Source organism: Haemaphysalis longicornis, unplaced genomic scaffold, assembly GCF_048455015.1.
Source record: "Haemaphysalis longicornis isolate Haplotype H1 unplaced genomic scaffold, Haemaphysalis longicornis Haplotype H1 scaffold_10, whole genome shotgun sequence".
NCBI classification, from domain to species: Eukaryota; Metazoa; Arthropoda; class Arachnida; order Ixodida; family Ixodidae; genus Haemaphysalis; species Haemaphysalis longicornis.
In genome coordinates, this window is record NW_027526204.1 from 98,630,391 (window position 1) to 98,650,129 (window position 19,739).

Consider the following 19,739-nt stretch of genomic DNA (forward strand, 5'->3'; position numbering starts at 1 on the left):
GAATGCCTTGAATTTTCCAGACTGCAAGCACGAAATTTCCAATTTCACTGCAGAGGCTCGCTGAAGAAGCTCTGCCCACAGCTCCTCTGTAGCCATTTAAGCAACACTGAAGCAAGTTAACATTGTCTTATTACTTTATCAGCTTTTCTAGAAGCCCACATTGTGTCGATTTGGTGACACCAGTAGGGAACGTCTTAAATTTCGCAGATTGCATGCACGTTTAATCTGCAGAAGCTGCATTAAACATGTTGATATTACTGATAAAAACTAGGTGAAAGTACAAACTTTGAGAACTAGAGTAGCATAAAACCACATTGCAAACCAGCTGATGTAGGTACTACAAAGAGGGCCACATGAGCCACAACACGAAGTCACACCCTTTAATACATTTCATAATTTTCACGATTCCCCTGTTTACTGCAACACTGTGCGTTGAAGTTTCACGTGAACCAGGTCTGGATTATATAAGATACAGAACAGCACCTTTTGGCCGAAATGATGTCTGCAGATTGCTGATGTGCTAAAGTGGCCACAGCCTCGAAGAATCCGAGGGCGCAAACCAAAATATTAGACCAAAAATAAAATGCACAAGATGCAATACCGGAACTAGGAATGACAAAGATCAACAGAGCAGACGTACCAAAATTTTATGAAGATTACACAGTTTACAGGATACACAGTTCATGCCCTACAAGTGATGGTAGCTTGGTTGAGAACACACCGCGGAAAAAAACTAGCAATAAATAAATGTCCGTAATCTCGATACATGTAAAAGATGTGAATGACGCTGAAGTTGTCCTTCAGCGACACTTGTTTGGAGTAAATGTCAACAGCACACAAGAAGCTCTGCACATACACACATCACAGTTGTAACAAAATGAACTCTGGCTTTGTTCAAGAAATGACAGCCTCAAAGAATTCAGTAGAATGCAATATGCACTGAAGACGAGGCATTCAGCCACACAACCACATTAACTAGTATTGATCTGAAGCCCTAACTGATTTCTTATAAACGAGCACCATTCACCAACACTATATAGAACTGGTATTCCTACAATACGTGTCAGAATACGTTTGACACAATTGTTCATCCTGCAAGCTTGAGCTATGCTGATGTAAGGCGTGATTAGCATTTGTCAAGTGCATTTGTGAGATGCGTGCACAAAACTTTTTTCTTTCGCTTTTTTTTTTCTCTGGCCTGGCTAGGCTTTACAAAATAAATTTGTACGCAAAATTTGTTCAATACAGGAAGTATACAAACCACAGGAAAAGATATTTTTGGGAACACTTTCCCGCATCTTCAATTACTGCATGTTTTTTGTTGCAGGGCACGCAAGTATAGAGCCCGTGATTAATTAGACATAGGAGTAAATTTCTTCTGTCCCTTGGTAATGAGTACACTTATGTGCTTGCAATTGAGTGTCATGCTTACAATATAAGTATTCTAGTAAGGGTAAAGGCCATAGCTATACTCTAGCCTTGAAGGCACTCAAAAACACTTGCGTGGCAACCAAAACATTATTTATGATATTTGTTTATCGTACTCAACTACAATGCAAGCAGCTTGTGCTGAGCAGTAATACAACACTTTCAATGGACCCAAGAAATAACAGTCTCAAGAAAAGCATATAAGCACTATTTAGCGCCCTGCAGCACAGTACAACACGTGGCGGCAGTCCCATTCTGTGGCTTGCCACACGCACATCCATGTAAGAGGCACTTAATCGTTGGAGAGTCGTAACAGAGCAGAGAACCGACCTTGGTGCAGTACTAGGTACATGGTCAGTACACCTGCGCGTGCACCCAACTGGTTTCGCAGCCACTGTGCAAGTTCAATGGTGCTGGTCGCTCACCGGGCGCCATACCAGGAACAGCTCTCTGCTCGGCCATAACTCCCTACTGAACGCAACTTCGCAACAAATAGTACACACACACTCGCACAGCTTATCTGGTTCATTCACACGCACGTCCGTAGACCACGAATCAGACGCAGCTGAAATGTCACCGGAGATTAATGCGACCAAATCTCGGCCAGTGTCACTGCTGTAGTTACCTGCTAGTTCGATGGTGACTAGAGTGACGTCTATCATACCTTGCCAACTGTAACTCAGCCACTCTCTTTTCCCAGCAGCGGTGGTTAGATGAGCGTAACGTCGGGGAAGATGCTCCGGAGGCCCTCGTCGTCCGTCGCCACCACTGCTGACAACCACTGCGGCACTGACAAGCGTGACTGAACCACGGCGAGAACGAGGGTTAGATGACTGCCATGTGGAAGAGAATCCGGTTGTCCCACTAAACACTGCCAGCGCCTCGCTAACTTCCTCCCCCCTCCTAGGTGAGCGTGATGTCGGAGAAGATGGAGCGGGTTCCCCGGGCGGCGGGGGGGTCGTCGGCGGAGCGCATCTCGGCGACGAGGGTGCGTGCCTCGTTGCGGGACATGTCCCCGCGCAGCATGAGCAGCGCCTGCAGGTGGTCGGCCGAGATGTCCGGGTAGCGCTTGATCAGGCCCGACACCTCCAGGCTGAGCAGGCTCGTGTCCTTCATCTTCAGAACCTCGGCCAGCAGCGGGAGCGCCTCCAGCGGAGAGGGGGCGGCTGACGACAGCCCCTGCGAGGAGCTCACGCTGCCGCCCCGCCGGGAAGAGGCCCCTGCAGCCAGGAGAAATGCTAAGACCCCCGTCTCTAGTACTAGCAGCAGCACTTGACGATCAGATCACGGGGTTTAGCTAGCGTCACTAAATAAGCTTCGCTTACGAGTATCGCCACTTCGTGCACCCGGAAGGGTGTGGGGGCCATTTTGTTTCTGGCTTGCAGTGTTGCCATCTCTGCCAACGAAACCGCTGCTGGTTGTGACGGGCAGAGTGTGACCGGCCGCTCTAGCATCCGCGCAGCAAAGAGAGAGAAAGAGCACAGGCGCCAAGAAACAAAATGGCTTCGCCCATATGTAAACGAATGTCACGTCGTGCCGACCGACCAACGAAAATCCTGGCGGCACATAACAATGAGAGAAAAGAGTGCCGACACTCTAAAAGCCTTTATTTAGTGACGCTAGGTTTAGCACGCCAAAGCTACACCTGCGGTACGATGCGCACCGTAGTGGAGGGGGGCTCCGGAATCACTCAGCCCACCCGGTCGTCTTTAATCCTCTGATGCCCAGGGTTGCTCAGGAGCAACAATTCAGTATTTTTTTCTCTCGCACTTAGTGGGGTTTTTTTTTTTCAATATTTACCGCCATCTATCGACAGACAAAGGATCCCGGATCTTCAAAAATTAAAGAAGAGAGGACAGCACGTACTTCCATGTGCTAAAAAAAATATTGTTTACGTTTGTCAACTCGCATCGAGCCCGGGTGGCTCAATGGGCTAGTGACAGGTAACCGAAATTGTGAAATTCCGTTACAGTTAAACCTGGATGTAACGAACCTCTATGCAACAAAATCCTGGACTTAACGAAGTTTTTCAATTCCTTATTTCCACCCCCATTGAAGCCCACGTGTTTGTGACGACCTCTATGTAACGAAGCCGTTGCGACGGTTAAAACCTTGGTGTAACAAACTCGCTAAGCTGATCAGTCATTGTTTTTTGAACTTTTCATGAAAAACTGGCTGGCGAAACGCGCTAACTTACCGCATATATGCGTGCACTATTTTAAGGAGCCAGCAGCTACAAAAATGCCTAGGATCGCTGAAAACAAAGTTTGTTCTGATGATGATGATGATGATGAACGGAGAAGCTAACGCATGACACAAGCACTGCGCGTGCTACCATTTTTTTTAATATCTGACAAACTGTTCCGCGCAAGTTGACATTTTTTCTAGGGCGTGTTTTTGAAATGTTTCCCTACAAAATGTATCTTCTAATTTTTTTTCTACTACCGATGGTTTGATATACACAACTCCTTTTTTATCATTTTTCGACAACTTGACAAAAATTTTGATTTTGATATTTTTTTTTCACAGCTATGATATATAAAAACATTTAAAAAACTGGTGTTATTGGAAAGGCCGTTAAATAATCTGCATTTTGGGTTTCTGTAATTAGTGCCTAAACAATTTTTTTAGCAGAAAAAAAATATTTTCTTGAACCCCTAAAAATCGGTCAATTTTCTGGCGGTAGCGAAAGAGTTAACAGTTTTCAGTCATAGAACAATGCACACTTGGACGGGAACAAACACTGCGTCCAAATTAACCGAAATTCCGAATTAACGAGGGTTGAATCAACAAGATTTTACTGTTTATGGTTGGAAATGATGCAAGGCCTACTGCAGCCCAGCAGTAACCCTACTGCCTGCATCCTAGAAATGACAGAACTCTAGCTAGAAATCATGGTGATTACAGCTAAAAATGGCGATTCCATCTACAGAAAGTGGGGTAATTGTAGCTAGAAAAATGGTTTCTAACTGGGAATGAAGCTTGAAACAAAAGATTTCCAGCTGGTAATGATGCTTATTCTAGAAAGAAAATGAGTATTTCTTGCTAGAAACGCAGCTGTAAATTTCAGGATTCTAGATTGAATTGGGAAAGTTTTCCAGCTGGAAAAGCAGCTGCTGGTCTAGTAGCTAGAAAATTTCTAGGAGGATTTCCTAGATGGGATTTTTTTTTAAATTGGATGGAATTTCAAGTTCAGCAATCCTGCTAGAAATAAAAAATATTTTCATTTGGGCTACTTTCGCAGAGGGTTCATATGCAGTGATACGGGGACAATCTTCAGTTCCACACTATTTCCCTCTATTCACTGACCACAGGTAGAACAATGCACTGTTGTGCACGCCACAGGACGTGCAAAAGAAAACCAAACTGTGTCACAATGTTCGATTCTCTACACTCTTTTGGGGGTCACGAAAGGTGAAGTGGCAATACACTAGCCATTTCTAGTGACGCCGTCAAGAACACAAGGCAAAAAACTCCCACTAGTCATGCACAAGCAGCAGCATAAAATGCGCACTACCGTAGAATGCCCTTAGCTTCTATCCACTCTTCGCAACCTGTCGCCCTTCCTTGGTCTTATAGGGCTGTGAACCCACCTCCAGTTGATGGCAAGAGTTTCTTGAAGAGTTCAATCAACTTTTCACTCTCCCGGGTTATCTTCTCCGCTGCATCCTTCCGCTCCTCGTAACCCTGCGAAGAACAGACAAGCGATGCATTCCTCGGCACGTCACTGTAGAAAAAAAAAGCAATGGTAGGGAGAATCAACTGTTGCCACTGGTCCACAACCCTGTTTTCCGAAACACCTTGCAAAGCTTGTGCTACTTGAAGGCTAAGCTTTTTTTTCCACGAGACAAAGGTGGTCTGTGTTTTCAGGAAAATGGCAAGCAGTATTATAACTGCTCCCAAAGTAGTGTAGGCGGCCGTGCCATGGTCAGGACGAGGCGAGTAGAACCGGGGTGCCGTTCCAGACCGGGTGCCGAGTCCAAGTGTCTTCCGTGCCAGCTGGCCAATCTGCTGATGATCATTGTGATGCTGGTGAAGATGATGATGATGGCATCGAGCCATATAGCGACACCATCATCATCATCTTCACCAGCGTCACTGTGATCATCAGCAGATTGGCCAGCTGGCACGGAAGACACTCGGACTCGGCACCCGGTCTGGAACGGCACCCCGGTTCTACTCGCCTCGTCCCGACCATGGCACGGTCAAAGCAACCTCAATAAACATGGGCTCGGCCACACCGCCTCATCGGCCACCTACAGTAGTAACTCCAGCACAGCCACTGCAGCCAGTGCGGCAAGTCTACAAGCCCCTGTGCCGGCCACTCTGTCCGACCAGCCCCTCCTCTCCCCAGGCAATGACCTTGAAGGTGATCTTTCGCTGCAGGATGGCATGCACGTAGGAGCGGGCCAGGGCCCACTGGTCCCTCCTCGCCAGGGCCTCGAGGTTGTGGGGCAGGAGGCGGGCGTAGTCGCGGAAGTAGTCCTCGATGGTGACCGACACCGTGTCGATGATGTTGGTGCCCGTGAGGAGCCACTTGCGCGTCATCACGTCCGCCAGCTCCTTGTTCAGGTCCAGGAAGAGCTCGTCCCGCAAAGTGTCCAGCGTGCGCTCCTGTAGGCGCTCCAGGCTCTGCTGCAGCCGGTGGTACACCTGCACGAAGAGCAGGGGGAGCAGGAAGAGACCTTGAGGGACACCCCTAGCAGACCTGCAGACGGAACCTCACCTTATGGAGTTTCATACAAATGCATAGTAGAGCGAAACCTGTCACTGCATCCCATGGTGGGCACCACCATGGCAGCTAGCAACATTCCTCTCCCACTTGGCTTGGCTAGCTGCATGGCTTCTTATCAGTTTCAAAGCCGAAATCAAGAAAAAGGGGTAGCATTTTTTTTCTTGTATGACTTGCATAAAGCTTCTAAGTAATCCCTGACATCTCTCAGAGCTCCATTTTTCTAGCAATTAAACAATTTTAACTAATCCTCTACAGTAATATTGTTTTTTCGCAGCCCCAGGCAGCTTTTAAGTCTGTCTATGAGCCCTCACAAGGACAAGTGGAACATGCCTATCGAGTACATGACGGTACTCTTGGTGAAGTGCAGCTCGTTTAAGACACCACCACCAGTTTCTCTCCAGCATATCATCACGCAGCCAAAAACGATACAGGATTCTTGTAGGAATAACGTTATAAAATTCTGCTGCACAAAAAACTAAAACACAAGCGGGGTAGAGGTGGTCAACAAAGTGATGTGCACAGATGGACGTCGGCAAATTGAATGCCGTGGTATTTGCTCTGCAAGCAATTATCTCTGTGTTAGTCTTTCTGGAACCGTCGAATTAGATCAAGAACACTGCGATAAAAGAAGAACGTTCTAGTCTAGCGACAACAAGGTAAAACACTCCTTATGAGAGAGCATAGCCTGCGCAGCATACAAAAGAAAGGGAAGGAAACACGGTTGACTATGAACATGGATAACACAGCCAGGTGTGGCCTGACGCTGGCAACAAAACACGTAAGTAAACAAAACAGAAGCAATGGTTCACGGCAATATATTAGCATAAAAAATTAAAGCCGTTCCACTCAACGTGAAAGCTGTCGGAAGTGTACAGAGCAGTGATTCGCCGTAATGGGCTCTGACGCTGTTATCCGCTCACAGCTACCACCCATCACGCCCTCCGCCAACCTGTCTCACTGCTCTCTTGATGAATGGAACGAAGGTTTGTTCAATGCAATTCAAATTTCCCGCCTTCGCAGTGCCTGAAACAGCACCAGTGGGAGTTCTGTTCTTTTTGTGCTTTTCATCTCGCACGTGCTAGCGCCGCCGGTGCCTGACTGCGCAGTTTGGAATGCACCATTCTTTTTTTGCACTGCCACTTTCTTTCACTTACTACCATAAAACTGAACCCAACGAGCGTTCCTAACTAAATGAACACGGGCGCTGCCGGTTAATTACGTGTATTTTGCCTCAAGGTTAATTGGCGTATTCATGGGAGGTTGTGGCCGTTACTACACCAGGGTGGCCAATCCTGCTCTGGCGAGGGAGTGCATTACCGGCAATGGTCGCCGGGGTCAGGCCGCACCCCAAGCCCCTTTGCGCAATTCCATCAATACGCGGATTTTTTTTTTTTTTTTTATCCGGTAAAAGCGAAGGCAAGCGTTGCAGGGGGCGGCAGAAAGTTAGATGGGCAGATGAGGTCAAGAAGTTTGCAGGGATAAATTGGTCACAGTTGGCACACGACCGAGATGATTGGAGAATAATGGGAGAGGCCTTTGCCCTGCAGTGGGCGTAGATAGGCTGGTGATGATGATGATGATGATTTTGCCTCAAATGTATCTACCGTTTTCTTAGTGCCAAACAATGGGGAGATGTATGGCATGTGCTAGCGATTCACGAGTTTTTAACGCTTATGACTACATAAACCGCTTGGCTTTCCAAGCCTCTGGGTTACGCCGTGAGAACGGAATGCCGTGTGGCTCTACTCGGGTCCAGCGAGTGAGCTACGACGACAAGGTGCAGCCCTACAGTGCTCTGCAATTAAAACGCCATGCCTGCACTTAAAACACCATGACAAGGCACGGCCCTAAAGTGCACTGCCCTTAAAACACCATGCCTACCCTTAAAATCTGCACTTAAAACGCCACAACGACAAAGCGCGGCCCTAAAGTGCTATGCACTTAAAACGCCATGCCTGCTCTTAAAACCTGCACTTAAAACGCCACAACGACAAGGCGCGGCCCTACAGTGCTCTGCCCTTAAGACGCCCTGCCTCCCCTCACCTGGGACACCTCGTTATCGCCTTTGGCCAGAGCCCCCGGGCCCGTGCAGCAGTCGGTGTACGACTTGTCAAAGAGCTGCTGGAACTGGAGGCAGTTGTTGGCCACGGCGATGACATAGTGGGTGAAGCACTTGCGCACACTGCGGTCCTCAAAGTGCCGGTCCCGGAACTCCGTCACGGCCTCCATGTACGAGCCCACAAACTTGGTTGTTTGCTCCAGGCTGATGGTCAGCACCTTGCGCACCAGGTCGGGACCCACCGTCTTGGCCACCTGTCGCCCCGCAGAGAGGAGCACCGAGCGAGAAGGGAGTGTTCCACAGCTGGCACCGTTACGCAACAATCCAAGATTTTGAGGCCGGGTGCATGATAGGAAAATGGCCAGGAAAATCGAGCACATCCAGCATAAATAAATAGGTAAGCCAATCCCCACAAAAGGCCCTTGTGGCATTCGTCCAAATCTACAGCAACAAGCTGAAGTGAGAGAAACAATTGTGTGGCGCATCTAAATCATTCCAGTAGGGCAGCAAGCTTATCAGCCCTTTTGGTGGTACCATAGAGCAGAGGTTCTCAAGCATGTTGCAGGGTTCGCACAGACCCTTGAAATCCTTGAATATCCTTGAATTCGATAACATTAATTCAAGGGCCCTTGAAACTCCTTAAATATAAATGAGCTCCTTGTAATCCTTGAAAATTTAGTGGACTTTGTTTCAATAAAGCAAATGAGTGACGTATTTCCGTAAGTCGCACTGATTTCAAAAACGCGTTTACTGAGGAATGACCGTGAAAACAAGTAGCTTTGACAGAAGAGCAATAGCAGCAAGTTTCGGTTTCAAAACCGGCAGCGCCTGCGTCGTCTGGCAACCATTGCGAGCCAGAAATCCAATCCAACCCAACGCAAGTTATATTGTTCTGTGGTTATATCAACGGTCGGGCGGTCTCGCGCGTCATTTCTCAGCGAAAGTTCGCGTTTGTGCTGTGTGCAATGCCTGCAACTTTACTTTGACAAGATGCCGGGCGGAAAGTGCAAGTTTCAGTCTGCGTGGCTGGAGCACAGCGAATATCATCACTGGGTGAGCCCGGAGACAAGCGACTCTTATCGAGCGAAGTGCGCAGAATGTCAGAGGTCGGTCGACATTGCAACAATGGGGGAGTCGGCGTTGAAGAACCATCAGAAAAGTGCCAAGCACCGATCCAAAGTTGCGGCAGGTGAGGGCTGCTCTTCCGTCACGAGTTTTTTGCAAGCGGCAAAAAACGTCGCAGAAACGACTTCTCAGCGGGAAAACACGGAAAGACTGCAGAAGGTATGACTCCGTGATTGAAGCCGAAATTTTGTGGACGATGTGTCTTCACACTACTCATACAGCTCCAGTGGATCAGTTTCCGAGCTGTTCCGAAAGATGTTTCCGGATAGCGATATCGCGAGAAGCTTCACTTGTTCGGAAAAAAAATGCGCGTACGTCGCGTGCCATGGTCTGCGCCCATTTTTCGCTTCTCAAGTCTTGGACATGATGGAGAAATCTGACCATTTTGTTGTCCTTTTTGATGAAACGTCGAACGAATACCTGCAAAAGAAACAACTTGATGTTCACGTGAGACTGTGGAACAATTCTGAGGTGACAACAAGGTATGTGACATCGGCATTCATGGGCCACAGCACAGCGGACGACCTCATGAAGAATTTGATGGAAGCGCTGGCGTCCTTTCCGATGAACAGAATTGTTCAGCTTTCCATGGATGGCCCCAATGTCAACTGGAGTCTTTTCCACAAGTTCCAGCAGCACATGAAAAATGACTTTCAAGTTCAGTGTTTGGATATTGGATCGTGTGGACTTCACACAGTGCATAATGCCTACAAAGCTGGAATGCATGCAACGGGCTGGCCAGTTGACACATATTTGTCCAGCTTATTCTCACTCTTTCATGATGCACCGGCCAGGCGTGAAGATTTTATTCGAGAGACAGGGAGCAGTGTGTTTCCACTTCCTTTTGTATCTCACCATTGGATCGAGAACGTGCCCGTACTGGAAAGAGCCCTGGCCGCATGGGAGCACCTGAAGCAATACACTGAAGCAGTGAGTGGCCGCAGGCTGCCCGTGCCAAAATGCAGAGCATATGAAAATGTCAGTGCTTTTCTAAATGACCAGCTTGCACTTGCAAAACTGAACTTTTCCCTAAATGTTGCCATGGTTGTGCAGCCTTTCCTGACTGTTTTTCAGAGTGATTCTCCCAAGACGTTTTTGTTGGCCAAAGAACTTGAAAGTGTTCTGAGGAGCCTTCTGTGAAGGTTCGTAAAGTGCTCTGTAATGACAGAAGCCACCAGCATCACGAAGCTGCTGCGAATTGATGTTGAAGATGCTGCCGTTTCACAGAACTTGAAAAGGTGGATGTTGGACGTGCAGCTGAGAAGATTTTGAAAAGCAGTAAAGCGAGCGCCAAGTGTATTCTTGAGTTTAGGTACGAGTGCCGGAAGTTCCTTGTGAACATGATCCTGAAAGTCATGGAGAGAAGTCCTCTGAGGTACCCTGTCGTTCGTGGGTTGTCATGTTTCGACCCCACAGAGATGTCCAAGACAGACACGTGCCTTGGGAAGCTAAAAATTGTGCTTAACTGCCTAATCGACAACAAGCTTCTCTCTGAGCACAAACGAGACATTGTGTGCACACAGTACATTCAGTTTGGCCTAGAAAAACGGCATGAACTACAAAACTATGAAAAAGATCATGAACGTCTTGACAGTTTTTTTTGTGCGGCTGCTGAAGCATGATGCTTCTTTCTCGCAGTTATGGGCTGTGCTGAAACTTCTTCTCCTCCTGAGCCATGGGCAGGCCTCAGTGGAAAGAGGCTTCAGCGTCAACAAGCTGGTTGCGGTCGAGAATTTGGCAGAGCTGTCGTATATTTCTCAACGAGTTATCTGCGAGGCTGTGAAAATCTATGGCGGCCTGCTGAAAGTTCCAATTTCAAAAGAGTTGAAGGCGTCAGTGCGCCAAGCCCGGCATAGGTATGCTGCATACCTAGACGAGCAAAAGAAACAAGCACTGTCACGGCAGGCAACTTCAAAGAGAAAAGAGCTCAAGCAAGAGCTCGATAAGATGCAAGAAAGGAAGTCAAAGCTTCAAAAAACTCAAGTGCCTGCTGGAATCCGCGGACCGTTTTTCGGAAGAAGCTGAAGCGAAAAACGACCTCACCTACTTAGTCAAGGCAAACAGCTTCCGTCGAACTGCTAAAGAAAAGGAGCTGGAGATAGCTTCTGTGGAAAAAGAAATCCATGCGAAAACTGCGCTGCTTTCATAAGTCTTGTAAGCAAATAAATTTTTGCTAACACCCCTTGAATTTTGCCCATTTTCATCCTTGAAATCCTTGAAAAGTCCTTGAATTTTCAGTCAAATATTCTGTACGAACCCTGATGTTGGTCCCAGGGAACCCTGTTAAGTTCCGTTAAGTGCCAAGGAACGCCCCCCCCCCCCACCCCTACCCTCTACTCCCGCCATTTTTCATTCCGTTCATGCTACATTAATGTGCAATAAATTCAAAAGCAAGCAAGGGTATCTTTTTTTTTCCCCATCGACTTTACGCGAATGCGTACGCTAGCGGCTCCTATCTCCAAACAGGAGAAATGCGCATGGGGGTAATATAAGGCCGAGATTAAAGTGCAATAGTTTAACCACGTGGCCCGTTTTCGAAGTCTGGCTGGCTACAAGCTGCTGGCGAGATTTACTGCGCAGCTCGCGCGTTTCTGTTATGCGCCGAGATGTGCTTACTGACACTCGGGCGTGAGTAATGGAGGTTCCTTAGATCGATCGCACCTCAAGTTCACCATATAAGACTTTGCGACTGCGGAACCAGGGAAAATTTATCAGTGGCTCGCAGAACCCTGAGGAGGGGCCTGCGGAACCCCAAGGTTCCGCAGAACCCACTTTGAGAAACCATGCTATAGAGTTTCATACTAATATACACTAGAGGGAAATCTGGCGCCACTGTCTAGGGCAGCCGCGCTTCAGCGAGCGTTCCGCCATGTACCGGGCAGGCACATTCCACTTGTCCCTTGGCATCGCTCACGAACAGGCTGAAAAGTTGGCTCTGGCTGCAAAAATGCAACAATATTACTGGACAACGTTCATCAAATTTGTTTTGTTAATGTAAAATTGAACCTCCAAAAAGATTAATTTGTCGGTGGTTATGTAGAAACTTCATACACGATGAACAAAAAAGAAATGCTGCCCTTTTTTTGTTGATTTTGGCTTCGAGACAAACAAAGCAGCCATATGGCTAGCTAAGCCAAGTAGGCGAGGAACGTCGCTAGTGGCAATTGCGCTGCCCACGGCGGCCCGCGACTGCAGCGACAGATTTCCCTCTAGTATATATTAGTATGAAACTCTATGGGTGGTACCACACAGGTTCCAAACCCACCTGGTATTGTTCAAGACATCTCTCCAACAATGCCGCACCCCGACCCTCACCCCTAATCTCCCCCTAATCTCACCCCTAAACACCACCACTTTGGTTGTAACTGCCGCACTGAAATCTTACCAGATAACCCTCAGTTGGGGTATAAAGTAAGAAGAGATAAAGTGTGCCTCTCCCCTTCAGAAAATGAGCCCCACGGAATAACACCTCAGTCTAAAGGGGTATTCACAGACATAAATCCGCTGCGCGGCTCCTAGGAGTGCGCATCACGTGACCCCTATGTCACAGTCTTGCCGTCTCGCCTCTCCGAAAGGAGGTCGGAGCTCTTGCTTTTGAGCTACAAACGATCCGATCCTTGGCAGCAAAGGCGGCAAGATTTCGCCTGCTTGTCGGGCAGCTGGCCGCGACTCAAGTTCTAGAGCGGTTACAGGCACTCTATTTTTATCGCTTTTTATTACACTGGACGCAAAAATGCGCCGTGCACACAAAAGGCGCACTGGAAGAGCCGTGTATACCACCAGCACGGCTGTTGTGCGAGCAGCGGCCACAGCCACGAAGTGGCGCAGGTAGCTCGAGTGATAGCTTGTTATCACTCCCCAAGGCACAAACAAAGCTGCACATGCGAGAAAGGGGGTAATGATGTGATGGCAAATTCCATTAAAAATCGTCCTTACGAGAGCAGCAATCGAGTATTTGCCACAGTGTTAAGCTTAACATCTGTGTGGGGACCTGCAGGCGGACTGGCCGGCTGCTTCCAGCACGCGTCTCTCCACCCACTGCCTCGCACGTCGCGTGCCGTTTTCTACCCACGGCAACGCCTGCATCGCATCCATGGTCAATTTTTCGGCAGCTGACAAGATAGTATGTGGGGCTTAGCAGAAATTGCCACTGTCACGGAATCGGCAGTGTTACAGCAGGTCTGTTTTAGAGATAACGACCGCAAACAGTGATATCCGTCCAACAGTCGCATCCTCCATGTCAGCGAAGGAGCTGGCCAAGCGGAAGTCCGCCTGCGGCAACGTCCCGATCTCTTTCAGATTTCTCCATTGAAAGGCTCCATCGTGTGAACACCGTTTAAGTCAACTTGGACTCGGACTCCGAGTTGACTCAGCTTGGAGTCAACTCGGAGTCCGGTGACTTCGAGTCGACTCCAAGCTGATTCCAATACGACTCCAAGATGATCGGTGACTCTTGCAGTCATTGAGGAGCTTTTATGAAAACAACAAAAAAGAGGCCCCCCTACCCCTGCCCCACAATCACCTGCAGGTGCTGGTCGACCATCTGGAAGACTATCATGGGTGCTGCGGTGTGGTAGGCGCCCCGGCTGTCCACGTCCGGCTCGCACGCGCGGTGCCAGTCCTTGACATCCGACTGCAGAGCGTTGCGCAGCCAGTCCTGGTAGTTGGCCACCAGGGTGCCCAGGTACTTGTCAATGAGCTGCTGCACCTCCTGTCTCCCCAGCAGGGGCTCCAGAGGGGGCAAGGGGGGGCCCTCATCCGGCTTCGGCTGGAGGTCAGGGTGGCCCATCAGTTCTTCACTCGCGTACACGGTCAGCCATCCCAGCACAGTGATGTACTCATTGCCTTCCAATTCGTTGGCAATGATGCTCTGCAGGTGGCGTGACAGGCAGCTGTGGTACATGCGCACATACCTGCCAAACAGGGAAAAAGACTCTTCAGCTTGGGTGATGCTTCCCGTTGTGGAGGTGGTGCCACTAACCATACAAACTCGCCAAGATACAGGTGCCTTATATATGATTCTTACGCTGTCGATTAGGCCCTGGCCCACAGTGGTTACCGTTTCGTGATCGTGATGTGACACAACACTTCCCCTTCCGGAAACCCTTGAGGAGGCAGGCCACTACGAACCTATTGACGATGTCGTACTCGGGCGGGAAGCAGGGCACGCAGACGGTCTTGACGGTCCTCAGGTCGTCCAGGACGATCTGCCGGGTGACCTCGAGGTGCCGCACCAGCCACATCTTGTTCTCGTGCCGGTCTTCAAACTGGTTGCCCTCGATGCGGTCCTCGACCGCGCTCTCGAGGACCTGGGCGTGAGAGTTGGTGCCAGTGTGAGGAAGGGTGGATGTGCAGAAACGGCATAAGTACTGCAGCACGGGCCAACTAGACGGCTGCTAGGGCCACTCGGAGTGCTCCTACAGCAAGAATCAAGGAAGCAAGAGAAGCCAGAGACGTTTGCCTTTCATGTTTAGGCAATGAAGGGCTTTCATTGTGCATTCACACTAAGGAATTGCTACCAGATTTTTTGCACACACTGCCCGTTCAGATCAAGACCACCACACACCTGTAGCTTCTTTTGAAGCAAAAGCTTTCTTAGTGGGAACAATGGCGTCCCGTCAAAAAACCAATAAATTTCCCCACAGACCGGTTTGTCGACTGAAAAGCTCTGGTAAGATCTCTGGACACATGACGCACGCGTTAAATTGGGCTTCAATTGTATCAAAACAGTAATTTGAAGATTGCAAAAAAAGATTGGTTCTAGACAGGATAATACACACATCGGTCATGAACAAGGAGTGCAAAGGTATACCTTTATCTCAAACCACGTTTGTAAATGCGTTTATAGTAATTACCCGATTCTAATGTGCCCCCGATTCTAACGCGTCCCCAATTCTAACGCGCATCCGATTTTCCAGGCAAAAAACCGAAAAAACTTGCACCCCCGTTTCTAACGCGCAAGGAACTTTGTGAGCAAGAAAAACGAATTCGAGAGAAACGGGCGATTTATTCCCCGAAGTAATCTCGCTCATCTCACTGCTCGTCGCTCTCCGAGAGCTCCTTGTCGCCATCCGCTGACCACAACATCTCGCCCTTGGTGCCGTCAAGCGCGTTCGCGATGCCACACTTCTGAACTAACGTTCAACGGTGTTCGATGGGATCGTGGCCCACTCGCATGCCCATCTCGCGAGCTTCTCCAGAGGCATACGCTTCAGCCAACCGCTCGTTGTGAATGCGTGGGAGCCGCTCGTAAGCCGCGGAAGCGGCGCACCTTCGTTGCCGCTGCTGCCAGTGCTGTTATCAAGCACGCAAGTGGAATAATTCGAGGATTTGTGTGAACGCCGAAAAAAAAAGCCTAGGCGCCTAGATCCGAAAAATTGTTGCTAAAAGCTTTGGCGCCATCTTGAGATGGCGATGGGTGGAACGAAATTTCAGCTGTTTCGGCAGTTTCGGTTTCGTATCAGATTCTAACGCGCATGCGATTTTTCGGCCTATTTTGCGGAAAAAAGGTGCGCGTTAGAATCGGGTAATTACGGTACTTAGTGCGCACAAAATGGTCACACGGGTTTGTTCTTCATTTGCAATTTGTGACTTTAAGGTTTGACGATTGATTGGATGCACTTTCAGCAAAGGTTGGAAGCACTTTAAGCGATGGTTTTTTCTGCACATTTGACACAGTTTTAATGCAAGAAAGCTTGCACGCTTCTCTCAATTTTTTTTAGGAAGGAATGGTAAATTTTCCTTCTTCATGCCTCTAATCCTCATGTCTGATGTGCACATCGATTTTCCGATACGTAGCCTTACAAGATTGTGTGAAAGTGTTCATTATTTTTGTTTCCCTCGTGTTCTGACCAGCGGTGGCACCAATTGCAACACACCTTTTTAAGTAGGCCACAACCAACTTGAGAGCACGTGGAAGAGGGTGAAAAACTCCCACCTCCCCTCGTGGGAACCCCTGTGTAGATGCGACGCATAGGGGGTTCACGTTGCAGCATTGGACAGCGGAGGAACAGCGCTGGAACAATGGAGCGGAGCGGCTCAGGCACCGCGTTTTATAGCACGCATAACGGTGAGGGGACGCGTCGGCGCCAGTGCATCTGCTGCGGCTATGACGCAACACAATCCAACACAATCCACTTTAATCCAATCCAAGCCAAGCCAAGCCATTTGAATCCAATCCAATGCCCTTCGCGAGAGAGTTCGCTATCGGAGAGGAGAGGGGGTGAGCGGCGGAGAGCGCAGCTCACGCGGCGAGGAGAATGGGGGAGGGGCGGACGCCGACAACAACGCCGACGATGCCGGATGCAGGGACAAGGCGAGTGAATGAAAAAAAAGGAAAGGGGGCGCCCTCACCTCAAAGCAGCGCTTCCTCCACTGCTTGGGTCTGCCCGGTGGCAGGAAACCGCCTGAGGACTTTTGGCGCTCCAGCGCCGCCTGGTCACGGCGCTCCTCACGTTCAATGATGCGTAGCGCCGTCACCACCACCTGCACAGTGCAACCACGTCCATTCGTTGTCCGAGCAGAAGAACAGGGGGAGTGCAGAGGGGCAAGTACGCCCGCAAGGGTGCTGAATGAAGCAAACTTTGAACAACGAACTGGTCCGAAAAGAGAAGTGCAAAGCGGCTTCAGGAACGTTTTTGCTCTAAAATGCAAAGGTACAGCTTCGTGAACAGCAGTGAAAGCCTTGTTTGTTGGGTGGCGCTGCTGCACCGTAGACAAAAGCATGTGCAGGGCAAGCAGGCCAATCGCCTCAGGGAGCATGTGCAAAGCACGCTAATGATGGCACACATTTGGCCACGCATTGAAAATCCTGAAAATGTGGGCCACAATTGTTCGCAGCTGAAGTACTGGGCGAAAGCAAGAATCAGGAGGCCAGAAAACTGTTGGAAGCACAACACATAAGATTGAAGGGCAGCGAATGTGTAGGCGAAACTTCGGTGCTGTTCAACGCTGAGGTGCAGTTTTTAGATAAATTCTTTCTACTACTCGTGTTGGCCCGTGTCGCTTTATTGCGCATGTCTGGATGTAGGTATAAATGTGTGATGATTGATTCTGGGGTTTAACGCGCCGACGCAACGCAGGCGATGAGGCGCGCCGTAGTGGAGGGCTCCGGATTAATTGTGACCACCTGGGGATCTTTATCGTGCGCCGAAATCTCGTACACACGGGCGTTTTTGCTTTTCGCCTCCATCAGAAAAGCGGCCGCCGCGGCCGGGAATCGAACCCGCGACCTCGTGCTCAGCAGCGCAACGCCTTAGCCACTGAGCCACCGCGGCGGGTTATATAATAAATGTGTGATGCTAGTACCGTATTTACTCGCGTAATGATCGCACTTTTTTCCCCAAAAATTTGATGCAAATTTAGGGGTGCGTTCATTTTTCTCGAAAGACTTTTCAGCACACAAAAAGCAAGCACGTTGCGGGTCAAAATTTTTACGATAGGTTTCATGAACATAATAAAAATTTTAAATAAAAACATAATAAAAATTCCGCACACCGCCGCCAGCTGCTTTGCACAGTGACGCGAAATGCAGTGTGTTCATGAACTACGGAACGCGCCGGAACGAGTTTGCTGCGAGGTGACAACAGGGTGACCTGTAAGTGGCCGCCTTTGTCGCAGTGCGGGACATCAACACAGACATGGGGGGCCGACTCAGCAAGCTGAGCGTATTTTTTTCTTTGTCTTGTGAGCACATTATGTGCATTTAGCGAGAGTTTCACCTCATCAATATTGAACGCATGCTTGCCGATATCGCTAATATCGGCAAGTCTGCGCCAATAACGTAGCCATCGCCGGTTTGAAATGGAAGGAAACATATGTCAGCACGATCATCATCCACGAAACTTGGCACACGTACGACATACTGCTGTGGCAAGTTCAGGGTGCGTTCATTGTGCGGGAAATTAAAAAAAAACAACGAATTTTGACGACAAACTTCAGGGGTGCGATCATTATGCGAGTAAATACGGTATTTTCTATTAAACAGTCGGAAGTGTAGCACTTGACTATGTCCTATTCTTCGTGTGTGTCGTTTATTTCCGTTAAATATGCTTTGAGCCACTTTTGAATGCATGCTAGTTCTTGCAGTCTGCAACATGGTTCCTTGCTTTGTTTCCCCCGTTGAAGGCAGGGAACTCGAAACATCCAAAAATCCATGCTCCTCCCCCAGCCACGTGTCCAGACACCGACCTGCGGTTCCTTGCGCACCGAGTTGAGCGTCCTCTTGAGCACCAGCCAGATCTGCTTGCCCAGGTCCTCGGAGAGCTTCTCGACGTCGGCGAAGTACTGCTTGAGCATGTTGCGGTCCGTCACGCTCTGGCTGGGCAGCTTGTGCAGCTCGAAGAGCAGGTCGTCCCGCGAGTTCTCCAGCTCCGACAGCGCCTGGTGCGCGTGCAGAAGCTTGTCCTGCGCGATCAGCTCCTGCGTCTTCTGCACGCTGCCCGGGACGTTGAAGATGTGCTTCAGGTTCTCAATGGCCGCGCCGTACTGCGAGTGCCGCATGCTCTCTTCCTTCACCTCCTGCGATTTCGCGAAAGAAGCAAGTGTCGGGTCACTCCTACGCTGGAACATTCAGTTAACCTCCTTACCTGCAGGCGTTCCGTGAGCGCAGGAAGCGACTTGAAGATCTCCTGTATGTCTTCGTTGAGGTTGCGCTGGACTTCGAGGACGTCCTTGGGCAGCGACTTCTGCAGCGAGAGCGCGGTGCGGAAGCCGTCTAGCTGAGACTGGAGCGCAGTCTTGAGCATGGCCTCGACGGAGGCCTTCTTGCGACTGACGCGCTTCTTGTACTGCTGCACCTTATCGAGCTGCTCCGGCATCTGCAGCATCGAGGTGACGTGCTTGATGGCCGCTGCCTTGGCCTCGGCCTCTAGCGCGGTGACATCCATGGTGCTCCGATTAAAAACGATCGCCGCGAGGTTCCAGGTAGGAGTTGAAGCGCGGCTGCCGTCAGCGCGTCGCCGTGACCACCCGTTTTAGCTTCGAGCCGGCCATGGGCGCGAGTGGCAGCTGTTGATGCTCCTCTCAACGTGTCACCCGACGACGGCGGTGGTTACGACGAAGCAAGTAGTTAAAGAAAGCCCGATGCGACAGCGACAAACTACCTAAAAAGCAAACCCAACGCCCCTACTTTAGTTTAGGGCACGCTGGTGACGCCGGCAAGTCCTAAAAATTTTTAGTTGCAGCGCTTAGACGCCTCTCTTGTCCTAAGAGAAATTAGGTTTTAGTGAGGGCGCTGGCGTTGCGCGTTGTTCAGATAAACGTTGGTTTTGTTGTGGAGCCGAAACTTTTATGCATATTACATGCATACTACTTCTACATTTCATCCTCTTTAAAGACGGACTTATTGCTCAATCCTCCACGTACTATTTGCACATTTGGCGTCGCAGGAAA

The 19,739-nt window shown here is 49.4% G+C and overlaps 1 protein-coding gene and 1 pseudogene across 1 annotated transcript; one reads left to right on the forward strand and one right to left on the reverse strand.

Annotated features, from left to right (window-relative positions):
* Positions 1-288: 288 nt before the first annotated feature.
* Positions 289-19,521, reverse strand: Sec6 (Exocyst complex component Sec6). Its single transcript, XM_077690141.1, has 9 exons — positions 18,935-19,521; positions 18,537-18,866; positions 16,701-16,832; positions 14,478-14,656; positions 13,870-14,260; positions 8,207-8,476; positions 5,791-6,081; positions 5,022-5,115; positions 289-2,648 (listed from the first exon to the last, which is right to left on the reverse strand). Exons 1-9 carry the CDS (start codon positions 19,232-19,234, stop codon positions 2,332-2,334), a joined length of 2,304 nt encoding a protein of 767 aa, XP_077546267.1. The 5' UTR covers positions 19,235-19,521; the 3' UTR covers positions 289-2,331.
* On the forward strand, positions 8,980-11,606 carry LOC144158935 (uncharacterized; annotated as a pseudogene).
* Positions 19,522-19,739: the final 218 nt, after the last annotated feature.